The 27,904-nt window shown below is 44.4% G+C and overlaps 1 protein-coding gene and 1 non-coding gene across 3 annotated transcripts; both read right to left on the bottom strand.

Moving 5' to 3' along the window:
* Nucleotides 1-884: 884 nt before the first annotated feature.
* Urb2 (URB2 ribosome biogenesis 2 homolog (S. cerevisiae)) lies at nucleotides 885-27,893 on the bottom strand. 2 transcript variants are annotated; one of them, NM_001029876.2, is made up of 10 exons: nucleotides 27,583-27,893; nucleotides 25,792-25,930; nucleotides 24,158-24,334; nucleotides 18,201-21,531; nucleotides 14,202-14,362; nucleotides 12,644-12,754; nucleotides 10,987-11,229; nucleotides 8,137-8,224; nucleotides 4,172-4,311; nucleotides 885-2,281 (listed from the first exon to the last, which is right to left on the bottom strand). In NM_001029876.2, the coding sequence occupies exons 2-10, from the start codon at nucleotides 25,915-25,917 to the stop codon at nucleotides 2,084-2,086; spliced, it is 4,575 nt and encodes a 1,524-aa protein (NP_001025047.1). In that variant the 5' UTR covers nucleotides 25,918-25,930; nucleotides 27,583-27,893; the 3' UTR covers nucleotides 885-2,083. The 2 variants fall into 2 exon arrangements, with proteins under 2 accessions (NP_001025047.1, NP_001355343.1); NM_001368414.1 differs by having other exon boundaries at nucleotides 27,864-27,893.
* Nucleotides 26,668-26,749, bottom strand: Mir1967 (microRNA 1967). The gene has a single exon (NR_035493.1). It is a non-coding gene; the product is annotated as a microRNA 1967 (primary transcript).
* Nucleotides 27,894-27,904: the final 11 nt, after the last annotated feature.

Below are 27,904 nucleotides of genomic sequence, written 5' to 3'. Positions count from 1 at the left end.
GCTGGCAGTCTTGGATTCTATAAGAAAGCAAGCTGAGCAAGCCAGGGGAAGCAAGCCACTAAGTAACATCCCTCCATGGCCTCTGCATCAGCTCCTGCTTCCTAACCTGCTTGAGTTGCAGTCCTGACTTCCTTTGGTGATGAACAGCAATGTCGAAGTGTAAGCTGAATAAACCCATTCCTCCCCAACTTGCTTCTTGGTCAGGGTGTTTGTACAGGAATAGAAACCCTGACTAAGACACCTACCCACGATTCCTATCTGTAATAAAACAAGTCAGATGGTGACAGATTCACTTGGAGAAAATCAATGTGTATACTTTTGAGAGGGTAAGTTGGCAACATGCACAAGTCTGTTAAAACTGATATGGCTTTCAAGTCAGGGTAACTGGCAGTACTTACCTATTACCCAAAATGTTAGGAGACTGAGGCAGAAGGACTGAGCTCAAGGTCAGCCTGGGCTGTAGAATAAGATCCTGTCTCAAAATACAAGACAGTACTCTAAAATAAATAAACAGCTCAAGAGAATGTGTCTTAGTAGCCAGACAGTGGTGGCGCACGCCTTTAATCCCATCACTTGAGAGGCAGAGGCAGGCGGATTTCTGAGTTTGAGGCCAGCCTGGTCTACAGAGTGAGTTCCAGGACAGCCAGGGTTACACAGAGAAACCCTGTCTCGAAAACAACAACAACAACAACAAAAAAAAAAAAACAAAAAAACAAAAAAACAAAAAAAAAAAAAAGAAAGAAAGAAAAAAGAAGAATGTGTCTTAGAAAATAATCTAGCCATAGGCAATATTTATAAAAGGAAAAGTATGTAAGATTCCTTTATCTGACAATGAGGGGAACTTATTTGATGAAGCAACTATGTCTACCCAGCAGAATACTATGTGACATTAAAAAATACCAAATTTTTTTATTAACTCTTAAGATAATGACAGCCATTACAAAAGAAAACATTAAGAAACCTTAAAACACATTTTTGATCAATTTACTATATATATATATATATATATGCACATATGTATCTATATATATACAGCAAAGACTCTAAAACAAGACATTTCCAAGCGATAATAAAGGCTTAATAATCAAGACCACTATGATATATTGCTTAGGTCGTAAGAACTGTTAACGTTATTTTTGAACTGAGTAGGAAAAGATTTGTAATCAGCTTCTCAAACTGAAGTGGGAACAAGCAGGAGTCCTGTCTCCTGTGCTAGAGGACTTCCCTACCAGACAAGTGCACACCACCCTGCTGGGCCCTGGCTGTTCCCCAGCACCACTAGAATTCCCAACAGGACGGCACAGTGTAGCAGCTGGAAAGTGTCTCTGTGCAACTTGATTTAACTTAAAGAGCAGAATTACTCACACAGGATTCAATTATAGACCCAATTCTACGCAGTTCACAGCCAGAAGAGAGGAAAGAAAGGACCACATTAGGTACAGTCATAATGGTCAGGAATTTTCCATTAAATTCATCTCAGAACCCATTTCCAAGTTTATTTGTTTGTTTGTTTTCGATACAAGGTTTCTGTGTGTGGCTTTGCTGGCCTCAAACTCACAGAGATCCACCTCCCTCTGCCTCCTGAATGCTGGGATTAAAGATGTGCACCACCAAGCCCAGTCCCGATTTCCAGGTCTCTTATACCACACTTAGTTTTCAAAGGTGCACTGAGGCATGCAGGTGTGGCTGAGCCGCAGAAGTGTGCAATTAGTGTGTGTGAGGGCCTGGTTCAATCTTTATCCTGCTGGAGGGGTGGGATATCAAAGAACATTTAGCATTTAAAAAAAAAAGCTATAAAAATATATAATCCCCAAGGTGGGCAAGGTGATACATTTAGACTCGGCATACAGAAAGCAGAGGGATCTCTGTGAGTTCAAAGCCAGCCTGGTGTTCTACATAGTGAGTTCTAGGCCATTCAAGGATATACAGTGAGACTGTGTGTGTGTGTGTGTGTGTGTGTGTGTGTGTGTGTGTTTTCCATGGTTGTTGACAACGTGTATGAGAACGTCAGAAGCCTTACATCCTCCAGGACTCTGAACTATGAATGTTCTGCAAGGTGTCCCAGGTGATTCTGTGGTGTGACCTAGGCCGTATATCTTTTCTCTCCTTCATGCTTGGCCTTGTGGTACTTGAGGTAGTCGCTGTGCAGATCCTTAAAGACATCTCGCGCTCCAGCCTGTAGTGAGGCCCGAAGAAACTGGATATCCCGCTCCATGCAAAGATCCAAGATGAGATAAATCCCCTCCTGAAGCAGGTTCTTCACAGGTGGGTACAAGGTTACCTGGCAAGGAAGGAAGGAGGGTTCTCAGCAAACCCAGGCAATATGCTAAAAACCCTGAAGCTTAGCCAGCAGCATGAAATTGGCGAAGCCAGAACCCTGGCCTTGAGACTCGCTAAGACAAAGGATGCAGTTTCTACCATTAGGATCAATGGTCAATGAATGAAAACATATCCCAGCAGCCTCAAAACTCATTGGAGGAGATGAGCACTAACCACTACTCTTCCCAAGCTAGCAATATGGAGAGATCTTTTTGTAAACTTGATCTGGAAGTAAAAGACAAAGTACTGGAAACATCTGTATGTTTTCATTGGGACTCTCACCACATAAAGCAGACTAAACAACCAGGCCTGTGGGTTACAGCATCTCCTGACCAGCAGGGTCTTCCCAGGACACCTGCCTGTCCCTTGCACGTCCTCCCACAACACCCAAACTACAGAAGCACAGGAAATGAATGCAGAGATCTCTTTGGCTATCTTTGCTCTTAAGCATTTAATTAAACCTAAGCATGCTGCTTGGGAAAATGTATGGCTCTCAGTAGCAGTCTCTAATGCATATGGAGAATTTTCTTCATTACTAAATCTAAAAATAAATGAAAGACAAGACCTAGACTGCTGCCAATGGGTTCTAGGATGTAATGGTCTTAAATAATTCACAAGGCCTTTCTATTTTCAAGATTAAAACAAAACAAAACAAAACAAAAAGGAAAAAATGGACAAGTTTAAATTAGAGATGAATAATGAAGCCAGAGATTTCATAAAGTAAATCTTAGAATAATATGACTTAAGAGTTCCAATTATCACTTCACTTTTTAGCCCTCAGCAAAGTTAAATTACTATGCCTCATTTTATTCTCTCATAAAAAGCTTCTGTGTTAATGACTCACATGCTTGGGAAATATCAGGCTTCGATAAAACTGCTAAATACTCAGGGAAATCAAATTACAAGTCCTTGTGCCATCCTAGGAACACTAGAAATATCTTCTCGTGCACTTACTTCATCAGCATTGCTGCCCCTCCCGCCCCAGTCAGAGCTGCTAGGATGACAACAAGCTTTACACTGAAGTCAGCAAGGGTGTGGTTGGAAAGTTACTCAGCAGTCACGGTTACGTCAAACAGGGAAGCAGTCTAGAAAGGCTGTTCAACCAAGCCTCCTGGAGAAACGCTGCCGTCTCTAGCCAGACACTCCACTACAGTGCCCACCGAGAGAGCCAATACCAAGCCAGCCCACTAGACAGAGGCATGAAATGTGTGTATACAAATAAAAGCAAATGAAGACACACGCACCCTCTATTCTCCCGGCTCTCTGACACATTGGCACTCACTATCAAAGTAAAGTTCTGATGCCACGTGTCGTCCTGAGCTGCCTGACCATGGGCACCAGTAGCTTGTGACCAGTGAGAACAGCACACTGACAAACGCAACAGGTGACTGTCTAAATGACGAATTCAGCATTCAAACTCCAGTCCAAAAGTCAGACTAATCTGACAAAAACCACTGGTAACACATTTCTACCCCCATGGTCTGCCGAGTGTCTGGGAGCAGCAGAGCCACCCCCCTTTTCTATGACCTTATGGTCTGGGTCCATAAGAGCTCTGGGCTCTTGGCCATGGATGACATTTCACTTGCATATCAGACAGATAACTAGGAGAAAAGAAAACAGGTTCGAGTCTATACTAGAACCAGAGACCTGGGAGCCCTGAGCAACTTCAGTGAGGGGCTTCAATGACCCTTACACATTCCTTGGTCCTGACCATAACTCCATAAGGCTGCTGATTACCCCCCACCCCAGCACACACCACGCACCCTTGCCTAGGACTGCCATTCTGGGTAAAAGCCATGTTCTAAGACCGTGAATGAAAACCCGTGATGAGTATGTTCAGTTTGGTTTTTACCTTCTGGACCTCTGTCACATACTGGGCCACCAGGAACGGGGAGAACGCGGTGAACTCCTCAGCTCGAGTAGCAAGGTGGCTATACATCCTCTCCACCAGGCGTGCAGACTCAAGGACCACTGTCAGGTCATCCACACTCCCTACAGACGGCAAACGATCAACACTGAAATGGCCAGAGTATCTCTGCGAGTCATTTCACTACAAACAGAAATGACTGCAACTTTCTACTCTTTCCAGACTCTAAACAGCGTATTCTGTAGATAAAAATCTAAAAGACATTAGAAATGTGTTATCAGAGTAAAAGACATGTCCAAACACAACAACAGTAAAAATACAATATTCAAGTCTATGTGTCTTCCTAAGGGGTCTGTGATAACTAATTTTCATTGTCAACCTACTGGATTTCAACAGCCCTAACAGACAAATCTCTGGGGGAGTGAGTGTGTGAGAGGCAGTCTCCTGGGGGAGTGAGTGTGTGAGAGGCAGTCTCCTGGGGGAGTGAGTGTGTGAGAGGCAGTCTCCAGGAAGGATTACGTGAGCAGAGAAGACCACCCTGACCATGGACAGCATCACCCCCTGGTCTGGAGTCCTGGGGAAGGAAAGGAGTAGCAAAGCCAAGTGAGCCCCAGCATTCTCCTCTCTCTGTTTCCTGACTACAGACACACGTGACCGAACCCCCACACTTCCGTCCTCATGACGGACTGTATCTCCTCAAATTGTGAGACAAATTAAAACCCTCCTTCCTGAAGCTGTCCAGGAGAAAAGCAACTAATAACTAAAGACTAGAAAATCAATGCTTTTCAGGGTAAAAATCTATGATTGCTATCATTATTTTAAAGGAGATAGAGTACCATAAGATAGGATCAAAATAAAATGATCAAGAAATGATTTATTGAGAGGATTTAGGAGTTCCAAATTATGTCTTTGCCTCTGTTAGTTTTGGAAACTGTGTAAGGTTTTCCTTTTATTGGCAAATGGAGATGAGATGTAATAGCAGTAATAGCATCAGCACCCACCTCACCCTACCGCCACAGACAGTCCCACCTCACCCTACCGCCACAGACAGTCCCACCTCACCCTACCGCCACAGACAGTCCCACCTCACCCTACCGCCACAGACAGTCCCACCTCACCCTATTTTCCCAGAGCCACTTCTTACTCCCTGTCCGTCCTCACTACTCAGTGTAAGACCATCTAGTCCCTGGGCTCCTCAAGCCCGCACTGCCCGGGTAGGGAGCTCTGGCCATGCTACATCACCTCCCAAGCTTTGCTGGGCACAGTGATGGCTACAACTTTAGTTATAAATCTGGAAAATGCAAACAAACCCAGGAACAGAGGGGAAAAAAAAAAGAAAGGAAGGTAGACTGTTATTGCTGAGGTCAGGCCTAATAGAAAAGGCACAGAACTCAGAAGTTGAAATAATGTTCTATGTTTGACTGTTGTGCAGCTTCACTTTGTTCTTAATTGTCAATAAGATGAAGTTCAGCATGCATACAATCAGTCCCAGTATTTCTAGTTTTTTTTAAAAATAAACATGCAGATAACTTTTATAAATACAACTTAAGCTGGGCATGGTGACGCACGCCTTTAATCCCAGCACTTGTGAGAGAAGAACAGTAGGATCTCTGTGAGTTTGAGACCAATTTGGTCTATGAAGTGAGTTCTGGGTTATCTGGGGTTCTTTTACAGAGAAACCCTGTCAATAAATAAATAAATGCATCTTTCTAGATCAATGTAGTTTCTGTGAAATTATGTTAACATTTGGGAGGTATTTCACAAGGCCATATTCATGCTTCATGACCTAACATTCTATTGCTTCTCTTTTCAGACAACATACGTAACTGGCACTGATAACTGCAGTCATCAATTTTATACATAAAAATAAGAGTACACTAGAACTCAAAAAGGAGAAGAGCACAGTTAAAGTCTTCTGGGTCAAGACAAGTGGAGAGAGCACAGTCTTGGGATTAGAGGACTGAGCTAGGCCAGCACGAAGCACCTGCTTCTGTGCATGCTCAGAGCATGTGCTAAGGGACAACCGTGATGCTGCATGTGGCCACACGGTACTTCCACAGTCCACAGCAAGACCTGGGTTTAGCTGTCTGCCTCCCTGGTTAGAGCAGAAGAGAAATCACTATCAGAGGATACTAAAGAACCTTAACCCAAACCACAGACTGTCCTCATATAAACAGCGGTGGCTAACAGAGAATGAACTTATTACCAGCCATAAATATCAGTAATTTTTAATATTAGGTCCACACATGCACTGTGCCATGCATGAGAGATGGTGACTACTAGCTATGCCACTAGTTGTCCACAGTTGGTCAGAGCAAAGGATAACTACGGGACGTGTCAACAGTGCCATCCTCTCATCTCTTCTTTCCAGAAAAAGAAGTTTCAGAGACACTAGATGCATCCACAGTTTGGGTTATAGTAAAATGTGATGATCTGAAATAAGTTAAAAAAAAATTATCTTGAGAAGGAGGATAGCTGTTAGCTTGAGGCCAGTCTGGTCTACATAAAGAGTTCTGGGCCAGCCAAGGGCTACATGTGAGAGCCTCTAACAAACAAACAAACAAACAAACATATAAACAAACAAATATTTTCCTGAGAGACGCCCTGATTGGGTTGTACTTAGTTCTGTTCTTGTTTTTGTGAGCTTGACATTAGCTAGAGTTATTAGAGTTGGGGAACAGAACCTCAGCTGAAAAAATGCCTCCATCACATTGCCTGTAGGCAAGTCTATCACCCATTGTCTTTATTAATGATTCATGCAAGAGGGCACATGCCACAGGGGGGCAGTGCCATTCTTGGGCAGATGGTCCTGAGTTGTATAAAAGAGCAGGCTGAGCAAACCCTGGAAAGCAAGCCAGCAGGCAGCATTCCCCATGGCCTTTAGTTCCTGCCTATGAATTCCTGCCCTGACTAAGTGTGGCCTGAGAGCTATTAAGTTGAAATAAACCCTTTCCCTCTACCACGTTACTTTTGGTCATGATGTTTTATCACAGCAACAGAAATCCTAAGTACAAATCCTAAGACAAGAGGCTGAAGAGGTATCTCAGTGGTTAAAGTCCAGATGTCCAAGTTATATTCCTAGCACCTAAATATATATATCAGGTGATTTAAAACTACGTACAACTTTAGTTCTAAGGTATCAAATACCATCTTCTGGTCTCCACCAGCATTAACATTGCACACACAATTCACACAAACACAATTCACACAAACACACATACGTAAATAAAAATAAATATTTTTCAAAAAATAGTCTTTAAATTTTTTTTCTGGAATATTCACTTGATAATCCGAATAATTCTCACATCACCTTAGTTCGGTGGTTTTACTTTCTTTTCTTTTTTCTTTTTAAATTTTTTTATTAGATATTTTCTTCATTTACATTTCAAATGCTATCCCAAAAGTCCCCTATACTCCCACCCCTGCCCTACTCCCCTACCCACCCACTCCCACTTCTTGGTCCTGGAGTTCCCCTGTACTGGGGCATATAAAGTTTGCAGGACCAAGGGGCCTCTCTTCCCAGTGATGGCCAACTAGGCCATCTTCTGCTACATATGCAGCTAGAGACATGAGCTCTGGGGGTACTGGTTAGTTCATAATGTTGTTCCACCTATAGGGTTGCAGACCCCTTCAGCTCCTTGGGTACTTTCTCTAGCTCCTCCATTGGGGGGCCCTGTGTTCCATCCAAGGATGACTGTGAGCATCAACTTCTGTGTTTGCCAGGCACTGGCATAGCCTCACAAGAGACAGCTATATCAAGGTCCTTTCAGCAGAATCTTGCTGGCATGTGCAGTAGTGTCTGCGTTTGGAGGCTGACTATGGGATGGACCCCGGGTGGGGCAGTCTCTGGATGTCCATCCTTTGGTTTTACTTTCAGTACTATTTATAACCAGGAACACTGCATGGTGAGTAGATCTGAATCTGCACCTGACGCCATTACTCTCAATTACCTTTGTCTTTCTGCCGTCCTTCATGCATAACTGAAACCAACAGTCTATTGAAGGAGTTCAAGAAAGATGGAACGGCCTTCAGCATCACCTGTGTAACAAAGGCACACAGAAGTGGGTCAGTCATGTCTTGTCTGCTTACCTGGCAGACACAAAAGAGGCACATCTTTCCCTAAAGTGACTAAGCACCTGGCTCATATCGGCTCCTTAATTCTTTCTTTTTCTTTTTTTCTTTTTTTTTTTTTTTTTTTTTTTGGTTTTTTGAGACAGGGTTTCTCTGTGTAGCCCTGGCTGTCCTGGTACTCACTTTGTAGACCAGGCTGGCCTCAAACTCAGAAATCCACCTGCCTCTGCCACCCAAGTGCTGGGATTAAAGGGGTGTGCCACCATACCCGGCTCTTAATTTTGCTTAAACATTTTAGAGAACAGGGGTTCCACACTGTGCATCTTTCAAAATTTGTAGGCACAATGACTTAAAATTGCTAAGTCTATGTTTTCTCTACACTGTTCCTAATATACCCTAAAAGGACAAAGAATTGATATTTTAAAAAAAGATTACACGCATTCACGTACAATGGGAATCAAGCTATCTCAATGAGCAGTGACTAAACAGCCTGCCTGGACTTTCCTGTGAACACGGAGACTAGGTTCTAAGCCTGCTCCTGGAGCTGGAGAGAGAACTGAGTGGTCAAGAACAGGTCCTCTTGCATGGACCTGGGTTTGGTTCCCAGAAGCCACAGTAACTCACAACTATCTATGTCTGTAACTCCAGTCCCAGTGGGTCAGATATCCTCTTCTAATCCCTCTCCTTGTATCTGTGGATACATAGTTAAGTATGTGACCACAGCACACATGAGTTAGAGGACAACCTCCGGGGTTGGGTCCTAGCCTGCTACCTTGTTTTTGAGACAAGACCTTTTTGTTGTTCACTGTTGTGTTCTCCAGGCTAGCTGACCCTCAACCATCTAGGGATCTGCCTGTCTCCAACTCTCACCCTACCATTCGAACACTGGGATTACAGACACAGGCTACATGTCCAGCTTTACGTGGACTCTGGGGATCCGCACTGGGCCCCTCATGCTTACATCTCCCCAGCCCCAAACATGCTTTCTGTATACCTCACATCAGGAACACAACCACGGTGTCCAGGCAAACAGCAGTAAGCTCATGCAAATTTAGGTAGAACTAAGCAAAATTAAACCTGCAATTTCTAGTCAGACCGACTACATTTCAAGTGGCCATCATGTCTGAGGCCAATGAGTACCACACTGACAATGCAGACCTCACTGAATATTGACTGCACTGCACGGCACTGCTCGGAGCAACAGAGTAAAGCACAAGGAGAGAAACACTGTTGTTTGCTGATGGATTTGTGTTGCACTTATACAGTCAGTCACATAACAGCCTTAATAATTAGTCAAAATATTTCATGTCAAACAAAGGTAGTGAGGCAGGGCCAAAGGTTGACAGCTGGGAAAGTCTTTAGAATAGAATATTTCTCTTAAAAACCAGCATTGCTGGAAAGATAAGATCGTTCAGTGGGTAAAGGTGTTTGGCATGCATGCCTGGTGGCCTGAGTTCAATTGCCAGATGTGCTAGCTAGTTTAGTATCATCTCGATACAAGCTAGAGTCAATCAGAGAGGAGGGAGCCCCAGTTGAGGAAATGCCTCCACAAGATTCAGCTGCAACGAATTTTCCTAATTAGTGATCAAGCGGGGAGGACCCAGCCCACTGTGGGCAGGGCCATCCCTGGGCTGGTTCTGTAAGAAAGCAAGCTGAGCAAGCCATGGAAAGCAAGCCAGTAAGCAGCACCCACTCCATGGCCTCTGCATCAGCTCCTGCTCCAGGTTCTTGCCCAGCCTGAGTTCCTGTCCTGGCTTCCTTCAACAGTGGACTGTGATGTGGAACTGTAAGTCAAATAAACCCTTTTCTCCCCAACTTGCTTTTTGATCATGTTGTTTCATAGCAATAGTAATCCTAATTTGGACACTGGACCTCATACAAAAGGAACCGAGAGATTTATTCCACAAATTTGTCCTTTGACCTTCAAACGCACCTCATAGTATGTGTGCATACTGTCTCTTCTTAGACTATCAAAATACTTAGAAATATCTCAACATGTATGTGTACAGGCACATACATAGTATTTATGAATTCCTGCTGGCCACACGTATTAGTGGTAGTTCATGAAAAGAACCCTGATCAAAGGTATCAATAGGCTTAGCCCAACACTCAGATTCAACGAAGTGGCAATGGTCAAAACATTCAGCAAGCCTCGATATCCTTATCGCTAAAATAGGATTACCACGTTCTTTAGAGGCTTACTACGGAGTAAAGCAGCAAACGTTCACCAAATGCTAGCTGGCCATACTCTCTTCTATGAGATCTGTGTTCCTAGCCTCTGTATAACATAAACAGCAGCAGAGGAAACTCAAGACTTTCACTTCCTACCACTTGAATTATAAACCCAACATATCTAAGCAAGGTAGTGACTTGTTTAAATACAGCAGCAGCAGCAGCAGCAGCAGCCGGAGTCATGGGCCTCCTTTGTATATTACAGGACCCCACTCAAGAGGAACAAACGTGGTAAACAACAACTCAAGTGGCCTGAAGAGAAGGTCAAAGTATCAGAACTACTAGAAGCAAAATCTGTAACAGTGACGCTTTCTTTACTTTAGTTTTGTCAGTTTGCTTTTATTTTTAGTGGTAGTAGGAATAATGCAGGGACCTAATGCGCATGCACACAAGCCCACCCGCCTGCCTGCCCCACTGAGCAGCCCCCAGACTCTTGCTCCTCCAGCATCTGGTATTCCCAGCTCATGCAGGAGCAGCTGCACTCTTCTGCCTCTCACCTTGGAGTGGCACTGCAAGATGGAGAAGAGCACACTGTGCATCTTCAGGAAGACGCTGCCAAACTCCCGAGGCTGCAGGTGCTCCAGAGGGACTGTGAGCAGGATGTTGAAGGCCAGGCTGACATGGTGAGGGTTGCTAATGCTCTCCTCCCCTTTCCGGAGCAGAACGGCCAGAACTTCAAGAACAGGCTCAATCACTGCTAGGGCCACAGGCTGCTCCCGGCAGGCCTCTCGGTGTTGCAGCTACAAAGCAAGACAGACAAAGAAAAGCAAGTGAAGGTGATCTCCAAAGAATCACTAAATCTCTAACTCACTAAAGCTAATCACTCATCACTAATCACTAAAACTCTAGGTGACAAAGGCAGTCTGCCTGTGCTCTACAAGGAAGTGGTGTGGCCAATCAGCAATCCAAGTCTCCAAGGGCAACCTTCCATAGACCTAGCAGCGTCAGTCCTCACTCTTGGTTCGGTGTAACTACCATAGACAAGACGTTTCTTAAAGAGAACAGATACATCCAAGTTCTTACAAGGAAGCTGCATGTCAACCGCGTATAACAGCGTTTTCCCAAACATAATCAGTTTAGGTCTAGTTAATAAGATTTTCAGTTAGTGTCCTGGAAAATAAGAGAATAGACTCAAGATAAGGGACAACTGTCTTCGCTGTGTCACCTAGAGAGCATCTCTATGGTGCCCAGTTTGACAGTGAATATGGAAGGAGGCTTTTGGGTCCTGAATCTTACAAGTTCCATCATTCTGCAGGGACCATGGCTCTGCAGCCAGTCTGCCACGCACATTAGAGGCATCAAGTGGGTTCTCACCTAGTGTATCCCAGTGTAGTCAACACACACACTGTCACCATTAGGGCCACCCATCAGTATGCTCTATACTTTACTCAGTAACTTGCTTCTCCATTGTATTGGGGGGAAATGGCTCGCTTTAGCACAGGTCTTTGGTATTACAGATTCTTAGGGAAAAGACATAGGGGCAAATTAGAAAACAGAAGGGAACATGAAGTCTAGTTTTTAAGGCCTTTAAGCTCTGAAAATATGCTGATCTATAACAATTCTCTCAGATAGCAAAAGTTGCAATCTGGATGGTGATGATGGCAAGGATCTTTGAGCCAGGGTCAATGGAGGGTGCACACACTAAAACCAACCTCAATGGACCAGGCTCATGTAGTATAAAATGAAGCCAAGTCATTGCCAAATGAAAATTCAACACTTGGGTAGGATGCCACCATAACTGTCACAATATTACTACTCAAACTAAATAGTATTCCCCTTTACTGTATCACATGCCTTACACTCACGTGCCCATCCTGATACCAGTGTACTTAACTGACCACAGAACTTTGTGGGGGATCAGCCCCGGGGATCTCCTCCACCTGAGTCTATGGCCCGCAGTAGTCTCACCTTGTCCTTGCCATCAATCTCATCACTCCTGTCTGGATTCTCAGTGCCAGTCCCTCTCACTACTTCTTACCCAGGTTGCTACTGTCTAACAGTGTATACAAACAGAAAGCACAAATGGGTTACCTGTTCATGGCCACCTTCAAGAAAGACCCCAGAACCAGAGATGACAGAGCCCAAGACTCCGGCTGTCTTACAGAAGAGGAAATGACAGACGAGCTGGAGGGTACATCTCAAGCAGCCACTCACCATTAGAGCCGTGATGATCTGGGGACACGAACGCCACAGCAAACTTGCCTTTTCTCCGTTGAGTGGACATTTGAGTAGCAGTTTGAGTAGTCTAATGGCACACAAAACAACCTGAAACAAAAAAGGCAAAGTTTAGCACTGAAATAGCCAGTCCTCTGGGAAAACGCCACAGAGAGAGAGAGAGAGCGAGAGAGAGAGAGAGAGCGAGAGAGCGAGCCTTTCACTGGTACTGACTGGTACATGTTGTTGGGCTCAGGAACAGAGACAAGGCCTGGTCAGGTTGAGTTTTAGGAGCAAGGACTCTCTTTTACATTTGTGCACAGTCAGGAAGCAATGATGGGGAGCGTTTCACTAAACCAGTCACAAAGCAAAATTGGTCCAGGATACAAAGAATAGCCTAACCATAGACTCCATTTTGCCAAGATGCTGCTCACAGAGGACACTATTACTTCACTGATCAAGAACTACACAAGAACTAGGCAATGGTGGTGCACATATCTAACTAATCCCAGCACTCGGGTGGCAGAGGCAAGTGATCTCTTATTTCAGGGCCAACCTGGTCTACAGAGCGAGTACCAACCCATCCAAGGCTGTGTTATACAGAGAAACCCTGTCTCGAGCAATGCCTTAGTGGTTAAGAGTACTGGCTAGGCTTCCAGAGGAAGCTGGGTTTGATTTCCAGTACCCACTCTGTGGCTTACAACCATCTAACTCCAGTTCAAGGTATTTTATCTGATGGTCTCTGCAAGCACAAGACATGCACAAGGTGCACTGATATACACATGCAGGCAAAACACCCATACACATAAAGAAAAAAAATTAAAATTAAAAAACAAAACAAAACTACATAAGGAAAGGTTTAAAGGAGATACTTTGTGAGATGCTGTGGTGGCAGGCAATTCCTCTAAGCCAGAGGATAAGCAGGCAGGTATTGACTTTTACTTAGTGTTTCATCATGTCCTGCTTCTCAAGTGTTACAACGGCCTCTTTTCCCCCAAGACTGTGAAGTCACACAACCCCAGCCAGATCCTGATTTCTGCCCTGTGCACTCTTCCCTTGCCTTCTCTTGGCTGCACAAACCTGCAAATCTGACTGTTGCCAGTTTCCCGAATATCTACAAGATCTCTACCCATTGTGGCTCGGTGCCCTCTCCTTTCTCAAAATTGTACACCCTCTGCCTCAACAGACATACACTGCTATCCCATGCACACCCATTTATCCCGACAAATTCTTCAATCTTCAATACTCATTTCAAGTTTCCCTTGTCTATGAAGCCCTCTCTCATTATCTAGTTTAATATGCTTGGGGGTTATTTTTCTCCCCCCAAAAGAGAATTGCATTTGTAATTCTGAAGAAATTCTCCTTTGAAGAATAAGAACTCTTCAATGGAAGCTAGATGGTCCACAACTGGGCTCCTTCCGACAGGCTCCTGCTCTGCCTCCACTCTATCAGCCAAATTAGTTTAGTTTTAGAAGTGACACAAAATTTCAAACAATCTTTCCTTTCACCAAGAATAACTACCACTTCAGGCCTGTAACAAAAGAAAGAAGATATCCACCTGTAGATCTGACCTCCATGCCTGAGTGACGTCCAGCCCCTGAAGAATAGACTGCAGTACCATCCCAAAGTGCTCTGTTGTCCCAGCCTCAAACATCTGGGTGAGCAGGGCTCCCAAGTGAAGTTCAGTATCCTGAGTGACTGGAGCAGGTATGCATGGACCTGCAGGAAAAGAAGCCAACACTGTTACAATGTGACTGGTAAGGTGTAAACAGGTACTGGTGAGAGAATCAGAGAGGATGCTCACGTAGTACCCTTCTCTTACCCAGAGCTGTACCTATGTACAGTGCTTGCGCACTGAAAATGCCAATATGCTCGTTAGCTCTGGACCACAGCAAACATGACCATTATTCTTTATCTATCTTCCTCATACAATCATTAATGGTGCAGAAGCAGGATATTTTTAAATACTCAGATGTGGGGAGCCAAACCAACCCTTGGTTTCTCTGTGTAGTCCTGGCTGTCCTGGAACTCATTTTGTAGACCAGGCTGGCCTCGAACTCAGGAATCCACCTGTCTCTGCCTCCCAAGTGCTGGGATTAAAGGCGTGCGCCACCACGCCCGGCAACCCTTGACTTTCTTAAAGGTCCTGATACTTAAAGTTCTGTATCCTTGTCCAGGAGTGGACTTGGCCAGGCCAGTCTATAACTGGAGCCAGTGCCTCAAGAGTCAAAGCTGCAGCCAGCCTCTGGGGACCCAACTCTTTCTTCTGCCTGGGCTGTTACCAGATCTAAGACCACTGTGTCTGAGGTAGGCCATGCTCTCTTTGCCAACGCTGTCTAACTTGACTCTCTTCTAGATTTGGCCACCCACCCCCATTCTACAAATAGTATATACGATGCTGTACTTCTTAATAAACTTGCTTGGTGTAAGTCATTAGTTTATGCAAGACCTCTGGGTAAGAGAAGGGTACCACGTTACCACCTGAGCATCCTCTCTGACTCTCTCACCCTACTATTGCCTTTGTCTTTATTTCTCATTCCCAGTCTTCCCATTCAACACTTCAGTATTCAGGTATCCTGCTGGTTGGGGCCACCCAAGAATGTTGAAAAAGACAAGAGCCTTGACATTCCTGGGACTGTCTACCAGATCCCAAAGGTATTTTCTGGAACCCTCCAAGACCTTCTGGCCCACAACCCTACAATACCCCCTGTGTATCCTTCCATGTGTTTCAGACTGCCACACACCTTCTACATCTCAATCTGTTATTTACAATCAGGAGGACAGAGATCAGGGGCTCTGACTGATAAAAGTAAGGGTGAGAACTGACCCATCTCATCAGAGGTAGGGAAAGGGGATGCAGAAGTTCTGTTTAACAAATCGACAGCAACTACAGCTTCAGATGCCAGCTGCCATCCTAAGACACGGACCTAGAATGCTGTCACAAGCTTTAACAGAAATTCAGTGTTAGTTCCAGTATAGGGAAGCACCAATGCCTGAGTTATTAGACAAGAAAAGATCATTAGAGGGCTGGAGAGATGGCTCAGGGGATAAGAGCACTGACTGCTCTTCCGAAGGTCCTGACTTCAAATGCCAGAAAACCACACGGTGCCTCACAACCACCCGTAATGAGATCTGACGCCCTCTTCTGGTGAGGCTGAAGACAGCTACAGTGTACTTAAAAAAAAAAAAAAAAAGATTATCAGAGCCAGGGTTTTTTTCAGGTGATCCACTCTTGAATCCTGACAGAAAGGTCACTGACAGGAAGACAACGGCAACTCTATTCCTCTATTCAGTCCACACACCCAGATCTGGCAGCAGCCCAGGCAGACCTGGTGGCTTCACTTCCTAAAAGTCCCACCTTGTTGTTGTAGCTTCTCTATGGGAACCAACTGAGCACATTCTCTACTCAGCACTCAAAAGACAACCTAACTCCTACCCTAGCCCTTCAGCAACCCCCAAAACTAAAAGGAAAGCCTCTGCTGCCTGTGATAGATAAAGGCTGCTCACTAGACACAAGACATCAGACCTATTCATTTTTTTTAGGCTTTAGAGAGTAACCATTTTATACTTACACACAAATATACACACACATATACATACACATGTGGGTAGTAGAGGAAGGTAGTTATAAATACCAATTAAGGCCACGTAACCAATTGCAGAAACGAGGATTATAAAGTAATATGAATGCCCACTGTAAATTTACTAATGCGTTTACGATTGTACGAGGGATAGTTATATCATGTTAGGCGTATTTACAACCTTGTTATTGTTTCATGTGAACATGAGATATTATTTGTGTCAAGTTGACAAGGGGTGGATTGTAGTGGCTATTCCTGGTTGTCAACTTGACAATATTTGGAATGAACTACAATCCGGAATTGGAAGGCTCACCAGTGACCCTTATCTGGAGGCTTGGAGATCCTTATCTGGATCTTGGTTTGAAGATCTTGAGCCATAGTGGCTATGGATTCCAGAAGATTGAATCTCCAAGTTTAAGGAACACACCTTTAATCTGGGCTACACCTTCTGCTGGAGACAATATAAGGACATTGGAAGAAGGGAGTCTAGCTCTTGCTCTTGCTCCTTCGCCTGCTTGCTGCGTGAGACTGAGTAACTGCTAGATCCTTGGATTTTATTTATGTTTGGATTTTGAGAAAAGGTCTCATTATGTATTTTTGGCTTGGAAACTGCTATGCAGACCATGCTAGCTTCAAATTTATAGAATTCCTCCTACCTCTGCCCCTGTAGTACTGGGGTTAAAGGCATGTGCCACCATGTCCTGCCAAAAAGAATTATTTTGTACTGTGTTTGTTTAACATTAATACTTTAGATGTTTCTAAATAATCTTTGTAACTATTTGAATGGCTACAGTTGTCAGGTGTCAGTTTTATGCAGGAAGACATCTCTTTCACTAGTCTGTATCTGAGGCCTTAGTTGGCCTCAAAGGATGACACCTCATTAACATAGACGACACCAAGTCAGTCTGTTTAACTACACACACACATATGTTATTGATCAAAATGAATTTGGGTGCTGAGGAAAGCAGAGCTTCCATAATTTTCCAAGTTAATCTATATCACTATAGACCTGAAACAGGAGTTTTCCCTAGATGAGATGATCTATATGAGTCATCTGTGGCTAGAGCAAATTAAAAGCCAAAAACAAATACTCAAAACCATGAATGGGAGTTGACAAGATGGCTCAATGGTTATGGTCACATAATGTTCAGACAGAAGACCCAAATTTAAGTTTCCAGCATCCATGTTGAGCAGCTTACAACGTTGTAACTCTAGCTCCAGAGAATCAGCAAACCTCTTTTAGACTCTACAGGTACCTGTAACTCACATGTGCACAGACTCATATACAAACCTACACACACACACACATACACACACACACATAATTAAAGAGAAAAATCTGGGTGTGGAATTCAAGATGAGCTAAGTCTGCATAATGAGTTCCAGGCTAGCTATGACAAAGACCCTGCTTCAAACAAACAAAGCATGAAAGTGCACAAAATAATCCCTAAAATATGACAGGACACAGGGATGGGAAAGCTGGAAAGGTGACTGCTTACATGCGACAATATAGAAAGAGCAAATGCATGCCTTGGTTGTGGACAAGCTTTCTCACGTGGTTCCTTCTGAAGCTGTGAGGTATCACCCTGTTCAGAGGGGAAGCCCAGCCCAGCCAGCGGTGCGGGTACACACAGGTAGCATGTGCTGAAGAGGTAGAGGCATTATGAATTACAAGATATGAATGAAGCATGGTAACTTGGCCATGGAGTCCCACTGACTTAAGCCTCTGCAGCACAGAATCAGCTCAGAAAGAAACACTTTATCAGGACTAATGAGATGCCTCAGTGGTTAAAAACAATGGCTGTAAGTCCAGAAGACCCTGGTTTGATTCCCAGCACCCACATGGCAGCTTACAACCATCAGTTACTTCAGTGCCAGGAGATCTGACACCAGCCTGTGGCTTGAGGGTATACAGACATACATGCAAACAAAATATCCATACACACAAATTTTAAAAACCAAAAAACCCACCTTACCTGTAAGAACTTTCTGCACAGAATAAAAGACGGAAGCAAAAACAGAGGTCTCCTTGGAATGGAGCTCTGGGGCCAAAAGGAACAAGGTTAGAAATTGCAATGCTGCCTGGAAAGACTGAGCATTCCCCGACAGGGCTGGCAACTCCTCCAGCAACTGCGTGTAGACATCCTGGTAAAGTGTCCCATGAGAAAGCAGTGTTTTGTCTGTATCCACCACTTGAGCAATTTTGGGCTGTCCGTCCCTGAGGTGCTGGCTCATGTCTACTTCTAAAAGTGTGGGGACAGCAGCGAGGAGTACTGAAGGCAGGCGGCGGCGGCCTGTAGTCCCGGACACTAGGCAAAGCTTCAGCATGGTGCCCATCTGCATCATGGCCTGCTGTAGCAATTCAGCTAGCTCTGCTGGGGCCTCCAGTAGCTGCCTCCGCTCCTTAACACAAGGCCCCAAACTCTGACACAACTTGGTTAGAGCCACCAGAAGCAGTTGCCTGCTCCGAAGGTTCGGGATTTTCCCCTCTTTGCAGGAAGCTTCCTTCCTGTACCTTGAGAGAAAGGCAGTGATTTTCCCGAAGTTGAGCACCAAGCTCAGCTTGACTTGGGTAAGCATCTGCATCAGCTGCTCTAAGAACACCCCTGACACCTGAAGAAGCTGCAGCCAAGCAGGGTCATCCTCCCTAACCTGAAACTCGGCACTGGCTTGCAACAGTGAGGTCAGCACAACCTCAAAGATGTCACTAACGTACATAACCCTGAATACAGTGCGGCCATTCTTTCCTCTCTGCAGACTACTGAGGAGCCGGTAGCACTTCACCAAGAACTGGAGGGCTAGTGGGCAAGAGCAATGCCCTAATGTGGAGACAGCCATGGAGAATAGCAGGAAAAACATATGCACGTGGTAAGATGGCGAGAGGCTGTCCAGGCGAAGGGCAGAGATGACTTCTAAGAGCTCCAGGAGGCCTTTTAGCTGTTCTTCATCCAGCTTGATTGGAAAACCACTCTTGACCATGGATAGAAAATTCTGGGCAATTTCTCCTCTTGGTTCTACACCTTCAGGTCCAACTTTTGCCAATCTGGTTTCCCAGTGAGCCACGATTGTGTGGTCGTCCTTTCCAGAAAGCCAGGGGAGCTGCTGACTAACAAGACTCAGGTCACTATGAGCTCCAGAGCACAGAGTGCTGGAACATTCTGCAATGATACACGTCAGGAAGGCAGAGTAGAGGGACTGCATCTCTGGAAAGAGAGGGCTGTGAAGGAGGGCTGTGGATATTTTCTCAAGTGTGACATGTGGCTCACCATGTGCCAAGCTTCCCTGGGCTTTACTTGCTGGTAAAGTTCTTAACAAGACAGTGGCCACATATCTCACATCATTCAAACAAAGGTAGGGTATTAAAACTGTGAGGTTTGATACAATCAAGTGCCAGTGTGCTACAGGATATATGGACTCATTCATTGTCGACACCTGCCTATCCCAGGCAGCTGCTGTCTTCTGACTTAAACAGTCTCTGCTAGAATCAAGAATGTGAGCAGTGTCAAACCTCAAGGTTTGAAGGGCTTCTTTGGATTGTGAATTACTCCGCATTAAAGTCCTTTTCACCTTCTGAAGATACAGCTGTTCTAAGCAGTACCTACTGAGAGACCTGGACTGGCCTACACACTCTTCCACCTTCTTCCAAAACTCCATTTCTACACCTGGTAGCAACAAAGGGAGGTTTGAACTATCCAGAGCAGCTCTGGCTAGGGAGATCCCCAGAGAATAATACTGGCTGCAGTGCAAACTGATGGTAGCGTCCACCTGAGCCCAGGTGTAAGAGAGTAAGAGTGCAGAGTCACACACCTTCTGCTGCCACAGCTCAGGCTCTGGACTCCAGAGGTCCAGGAGAAGGCCCAAAAGGGGCCCCACAAGCTCTCTCAGCATCCTCTCCATTATGCACTGTGTCCGTCTTATGATGGGCAGAGGCATGTTATTGTCCAGACTCTGCATGTTGAACATGATGCAGTGCAGCAGAGAGCTCAGTGACATTGCCTTTAAAGCCATGTCAGTATCACTCTGCAAACAGGGCATAACTAAAGACTGGAACTTATCTAGCACAAGGGACCATGAATCCAGGATCTGACTCAGTGGCAGCTCCAAAAGACATGCACTGAGAGCCACAGAGAGGCCTGAGGCAAGCAAAGGCTGCCGCAGTGCCTCAGCAGCTGGGCGGCAGATCACCCCCAAAACCTCCTCAAACAACCGTGGCACCTGTCGGAGTTTGGCGTACGTCTGGAAGACAGTGTTGATAAGTACCTCCTGGGCCTTTTTGGCTCGAAATTCTGTTACTTCCGCATCAATCCAAGCCGAAGACAACAGGTCATCCAGGTCTGGCTCTAAAATCAAATGATTCAGAGAGATCAAAATCTTGAGGCAGCGAAACCAAGCTGGCACAGATGCTTGTGAATGGTTGATCAGCACCTCAGCCACACGGCGGTAGAAGTGAAACTGTGTCTCTGCATGCCGAATCCTGTCAGTAGCCACATTGTAGATGTTACTGGTGGCCACTGAGTTTAACAGTTGCTCTATAGCCAGAAGCTCTGTAGTCCAATCTGATAGGGACAGGGCTTCTATCTGCCCCTCCTGCAGGTGTGAAATCTGCAAGCAGCCAAACAACCTGGGGAGAACCTGAAAACAGAGAAACTGGCTTTCTTCCTGAAGGTATGCTTCCAGAAAGAGTCTAAACAACAAGGGCACTGAGCTGGCCACAACCAAAGCATGGAGGTCTGATCTGACATAGCCAGGCTCTACCAGTCTTGCAATCACAGCTTCCATTGGAGTGAGAAGACCCTTCAGGACCCCCATCCTCACACTCTCTTGGTGCTGCTCCAAGAGCTCCTCTTTGTAGGATGAAAGTAAATCGTGTCGAAAAACACCAGCTCGAAGAACAGCGTCAATCTTGCTCCTGATATCTCTGCTCAGTACCTGCCATAGCTGACCCTGACTAGCTTGGGTCCACGTGCCCCCCAAAAGCAAGTGTCTCAGGACTAGGCAGGGCTGAAAGAGGTGTCCAGTCATATCTCCAAAGACACGCTTAGGGTTGGCTTGTTGTTGCTGAAGTCTGAGGTAATGGTCAAGAGCCAGATGAATGACCTCAAACAGCTTGGCTGTCGTGGCTCCTTCTGGCTGTCTGCAGGCCGACCAGCAGAGCTGGCTCAGCAAAGCCACAATGAGCTCTGGTTTGGCTGTATAGATGACAGCAAGGGCAGGTGCTGAGAGGATGCCCTGGCAGCAACTCAGGACGGCACAGATATTCCTCTGGCATCCTGAACGTGAGAACTCTTCTATTCTCTCATTTATGATCTGAATATCAAGAAAGAAAAAAGCTCATGATCACCTGAACCCACACCTACTCAGAAAGCATGAAAGAATCATCTCTCTGCCACATTTTAATGAGGAATACCCAGATTTTTCTACTTCTAACATCAACTTGACACACCCATCTCCTGTCAATATCAACCCTTTAGCCAGTAATTTTTTTCTTCTTCTTTTTATTTATTTCTCCCATAAAGTACATTTCAACTACAGCCTCCCCCCTCTACTCCTCCTCCCAGTTCCTGCCCCATCTCCACCTCCCCTTCCCCCTAGATCCACAGTTCCTCCCTTTCCCTTCAGAAAAGAGCAGGTCTCCCAGGGATAGCAACCGAACATTACATAACAAGATGTAATAAGGCTAGGCACAAACCCTCACATCAAGGCTGGATGTGGCAACCCAGTAAGAAGAAAGGTATAGACCCTAAATCTTTATCTAGGTGTCATCAGGTAGCACTTGAGTTATGACCCTGTGGATGGATGGATATATATATATATATAAAATAGTCAGATTTTTCCTATTAAGACCAAAGCAGGGCTAGAGATGTAACTCCTCCACTGGTAGAGTGCTTACCTAACAAGTATGAAGCTCTATGTTCAACCCCCAGCACTAGATAAACTGAGTGTGGTCGTGCATGCCTGTAATCTCAGTACTCAAGACGCAGAGATGATCAGGAGTTCAAGGCCATTCCTCAATTAACCAGCTAATTCAGTGCCAGCCTATGATAGATGAGTACCTGCCTTTTTTATCATATATTTCAAACACTGCTTTCAGCTTTCAAAATTTCAAATTTAGACACTAAAGCAGGCAGATCCCAAAAATTACTGTTAAGCCAGTGACTTGCTCCCAGACTAACAAAAATCTTAGAATCAAAACTGTTTGAGAAACCAGGCATGGTGGCACACTCCTTTAATCCCAGCACACGGGAGGCAGAGGCAGGCAGATTTCTGAGTTCAAGGCCAGCCTGGTCTACATAGTGAGTTCCAGGACAGCCAGGGCTACACAGAGAAACCCTGTCTCAAAAAAACAAAAAAACAAACAAAAAACTGTTTGAGGTGCTAACCTATTAGCAACTGCACAAAACAATCATTATTTCCATTCAAGTTAAGTACTGGATTATTGTTTTTTAAAACTGCAGCAAATGTGCTGAATCCTTAGGTGTCAACATATCACCAGTAGCTTCCAGATATCTTATTATAAAGATCATCAATAAAAAATCTTTTTCATACTTAGACCCTAAAGCATAACTTGTATTCAAATTAAGTATGTGTCTTTAACAATATTTTATATAGCTATAAACATACATTTATTTTAAAGTTTTTAAGTATTTTTTAAATACAGAGATACTTGATCTTCTAGCCTTGCCTGAAGAACCACTCAGAATGACCCATTATTTAAAAGTATCACAATAGGAGCTGGAGAGGTGGCTCAGTGGTTAAGAGCACCGACTGCACTTCTGAAGGTCCTGAGTTCAATTCCCAGCAACCACATGGTGGCTCACAACCATCTGCAATGAGATCTGACGCCCTCTTCTGGTGCATCTGAAGACAGCTACAGTGTACTTAGAATAATAATTTTTTTTTTTAAAGTATCACAATAAAGGGTGTGGTCTTAAGAATTACTGGCACCTTAGCTGCTTCTTTGTTCCCTGTTCTGTTCCATTCTATTCTGTGAGGCTCTGGCTGAACAGCTTAGTCACTAGGCACATCTAGGTTCAAATCCCAACACTGCCACTTACTATTCATGTGATGAACAGCTATATCCTTATGCCCTTTGAGCCTGTCATGAGTACTAAATGCTCATTAGTACTGGATTTTAATGGTAATACCTATTATCATGGTATCCGGAAATACTATTTTGACAGAGAAATACAGACTTTTTTGATTTTAGTCACAAATTCTTGAGATAATTCCTGCCCATTTTGATCTTTGATCTCCCTCCAGAAAATTACAAGTGTCTGTGTGTATGCGTGTGTCAGTGTAGTTAAAATCTGCTAGCTACCTTTTCCAGTTAAACAGTAATCAAACTGGCTCTGATGATACACATCTATATTCCCAGCACATGGGTATACAAAGAGGAACATGAGTTGAGAACAGACAGTAATAAAAACTAGTTCAGAGCTGGAGAGATGGCCAGGTGGTTAAGAGCACCGAATGCTCTACTAGAGGTCCTGAGTTCAATTTCCAGCAACCACATGGTGGCTCACAACCATCTGTACTGGGATCTGATGCCCTCTTCTGGTGTGTCTGGAGACAGCTACAATGTACTCATATAAATAAAAATAAATAAATCTTTTTTTAAAAAAAGAAAAAAACTAATTCATACACCAGGCACGGTAGCCCATGCTTATAATCCCAGGTGGCAGAGGCATGCAGATCTCTGAGTTCAAAGCCAGCCTGGTCTATGTAGAAAGTTCCTGGACATCCAGGGTTACATAGAGATACCCTGTTTTAAAAAAAAAAAAAAATTGGGGGGTGGGGGGGATACTATTACAACTTCCTTCTTTTCCCTGCAATTTCCCACATATTCACATAATTTTCTAAAACTTGGCAGTAACAAGAAACGAACCAAGACGCACATAGCACAGGTCAACAGAAGAGACCGTGACTCACTTACCTTGACAAGGGAGAGCTGGAGATTTACAGTCTTCCCATCCTTAAGGAGGTTCTGCAATTTCTTACTATGTAGAATGTTATCTACATAGATCCAGAGCCTTTCAACAATATCTTCCTGCAGTTCAAGCTTTTTCTTATAAAATGCAACCAATGACTGCCTTGCCCAATCAAGTAAAACCTGGATTTATAGAAAGCATTTATAGAAAACATATTCTGTAAATGAAGTTCTTACATGAAAGATTTTCACCCAATCATGACCAAATTCTACTGCATGAAAAACAAAAACGATTTCCTGTTAAAAGTGTATCTGCAGTATCAGTTACCACTGAGGTTGAAGCACTCACTGCAGGAGCAGCACTTCAGTCTACAAGTTCAAGATGAGACTGAGCAACACAGCAAGATCCTATCTGAAACCGATAGGCTGAATATGATTACACACGCTATTAATATCACTACTTGGAAGCTGAGGCCAAAAGGTCTCAATTCAATGGCAGCATGACAGGTATAGTGAAAGTATTTTTTTTAATCCTCACTTGTGTTAACATTATAATAATGTTTTGAAATCTTGAAATGTTTATTAAGGAAAAACAATGATGTCTTCATCTGGCCTCAAAGAAAAGTTTCAATAAAATTAACATTATTCAATGGTCTTTTCTAAGAGAAACACATAAATATCCACAATGTCCACAGAAGCAATCATATATGCAAATCAAATGGCAATGAGGGATAATTAAAGAAAAAAAGGAATGAGAATCAGAACATTCGGACATGTGTGCTCATTTTCCCAAGACAAGTAACTTCTAAGTCTCCCTCATTCAGGAAACACAGCCAAGGGGAACGGATGCACAAGTGTCTATGGGAGAAAAGGGCTTTGGACACATGCAGTTTCCATTCCTGTAACAGTGTTTTCTCAAGCACAATACACTGAGAAAAGGTGATGCTTCAGCTCGCAGAGCTGTGTGTATGAGTCTTCTGTGTGTGCCATATGTGTGAGATCGTGAAGATGGTGGTGGTGATGCTGACGATAAGAAAGCCAGGGCCTCAGGTGTGCTGGACAAACACTGGACTGAGTTGCCCTTGCTCACTTCTACTCTGCAGCACTGTCCGTAGGTGTGACAGACGAGCTGGGCTCTCGCTCAAGCCTACCAGGATTACCCTTTTGTTTCATGTTGTGCAGCGCTGACCAAGGAACTGCCTAGCTGTCAAGATGACTCAAACACGTAGTAGGTGTGGACACTGACAGGTAAGCTAACTGTTCTGCAAACCACACCTCGTCACTTCTCTCACAATTATAATACAGTCTGATACCAGCACTGGATGGAGGCCAGCCCTATTCCATGAGCTTGTCATCCTACCACAGCTGCACTGCCTACTTTTTAGCCACAGCAACTTAAGAAATCCCAATAGAACATCATAACTGGTACCTACCTGCTTCTAGCTTGCCCTCAGACTAGCACTTTCCAACTTCTCAACTTCCCGCCTAGCAATCCAAAAGCCCCACTGCTTCTTCACTGACAGTGACTGCAAATCAAGTTTTCTCCCCAACATGTCTTCTAATCTTTTAAATGTTAATATCCAAGCTGTACATGAAATTATTTTAGATCATAAAACGTACAAGTTCTACGTTAAACTTACTTGTTCTTTATTTGGTAGAAAGCACTGATGGGAAATCCAAGCAAAGTGAGCTAATTTTAGTTTATCTTCCCAGGAAGTTGTCTTGCTTTTAAGTTTAAAGGAAATACCAGAATAAACAGCAGCCATTGCTACACGTCTTCTACAATTAAAAAAGGAAAATAGTATTATAATAAGGCCTAACTGAACAGACACCAGAAAATGGACAGTATCTTTTAAAAAGAAAATTTTTTATGTATATGTGCCTGAGTATATGCACTCAGGAGTCCAAGAAGGTCAAAGAGGGCATTAGAGTCTTGGAGACTAGAGTACAGATAGTCATGAGTTAGGCGCCATGGAGGTACTGGGAACTGAGCCCAGGTCCTCTCTGAGAGCAGCTGTACTCCTAACTTTGAGCCACCTCTCCAACCCCTCCCTATATACCTTATTGGGTACAATTAGGAAGCAGAGGCCAGCCTAGGATACATGGTAAGATGTTGTGTCAAATATATAGTTAATTTGAAACTGGCTTTCATCAAAAGCAGGTAGACAATAGATTATAAGTACTCCTGCTGTGATCACACTTAGAGAATACAGGAATTCAATAAGGAGAAATCAAAGTGTGTAAATCACTCACAGGATGACAGTCACCATTCATGATTTAAGATCGAAAGAGATGGTTTAGCACAGCTTCAAAACTGTGTTGTGTAACAGGAGTAGCACTATTAAATAAGCAAAAAAGCAAGCAATACAGTACTTGAAGAAAATAATGCTTCTTGAAGTGAAAAAGAAATTAGGTGATGTGGCTGAGGAAACGGCTCAGCAGTAAAGAACACTTGTGACTCCTGTAGAGAGCCCGAGTCCAGTTCCTAGCACCCACAACGATCTGTAAGTCAATTTCCAGGGAATTCTGCATCTTCTCCCCAGGATCCTCATGAATGTCAGACAAAAGGAGCAAAGAGAGAAAGAAACAGAATTCAGGCATTAATTTCAATAAAAATGCTCTTACTTCTACTGTAACAGTAACTCGTCACACACAGCTACAGTAGACAAAAACCATATACAATCTTTAAAATCCCAAGTAACAAAGGAAAGGATACATTAACAACCTACACTTGCTATGAAACCCAGCTAAACCTTTTGAGTTTTTAAAAGTCATAAAGTTTGTTTCCATTATGGTAAACAACTTAGCTTAAACCCTGACAGAACATTCACCACGCTGCTGTGTTGAGGCAAGAGACTGTGCACTTTGGAAAGCTTACTACAGGCCTTCAGAACTGAGAGGCCTCCCTTCCTGTCCTCGCCCTCTGACTACCTCGGGAAGGGTTTAGGGCAGGGTTTTTCCACCTGCGGGTCACACGCCCACAAGATTGCAAACCAGGTATTTATTCACATTATGCTTCCAACAGTAGGAAAATTGCAATTATAATATAGCAACAAAATAACTTCATGGCGGGGGGGGGGGGGGCGTGTCACCACAACATGAACAAAGGGTTGCAGGATTAGGAAGGTTGAGAATCAATGTTCTAGGGGGCTGGAAAGATGACTCCGTGGTTAGGATTACTTACTGCTGTTCCAGAGAACCCAGGTTCGAGTCCCAATATCCCACATCTTGGCTCACAACCACCACTCCAGTTCTAGAGGAACGCCCCTCTTTTATCCTCTGCGGGTGTACATAAAACACCCATACAAATAAAAAGTTTGGTTTTGGTGGTGGTGGTGGTGGTGGTGGTGGTGGTGGTGGTGGTGGTGGAGGAGGAGGAGGAGGAGGAGGTGGTGGTTCTAGTTTATCATGATACCTTCAAATCCTACTACCTGGATCGGGGCTCCCTCGAGTCCGAGCTCCGTGTAGGAGATCGGGGTGCTCTCTAACGTGGGTCTCCCTCAGATCAAGGTTCTCTCAAGTGGAGCTCCTTCAGTTCGGGGTAAAGCAGTTCAGAACCTCAAGCAGGGTTCCATAGCGGGAACTCCCTCGGGCAGAGGCTCCTCCGATCCCGGCTCTCCAGCCGGTTCCCTCCTGTTAGGACTGGTGTCCGCATCCGCCAAACTGGCGCCTCGGCGCAGAGGAAACCCAAACTCTCCAACCGTCCGCTCACCTGGGACCTCCACGGCGGCGAGCCACATGTGAGGGAGGCGC

Source organism: Mus musculus, chromosome 8, assembly GCF_000001635.26.
Source record: "Mus musculus strain C57BL/6J chromosome 8, GRCm38.p6 C57BL/6J".
NCBI lineage: Eukaryota > Metazoa > Chordata > Mammalia > Rodentia > Muridae > Mus > Mus musculus.
Note: the sequence above shows the minus strand (reverse complement) of the source record. Positions and strands in the feature narration are given on the sequence as shown.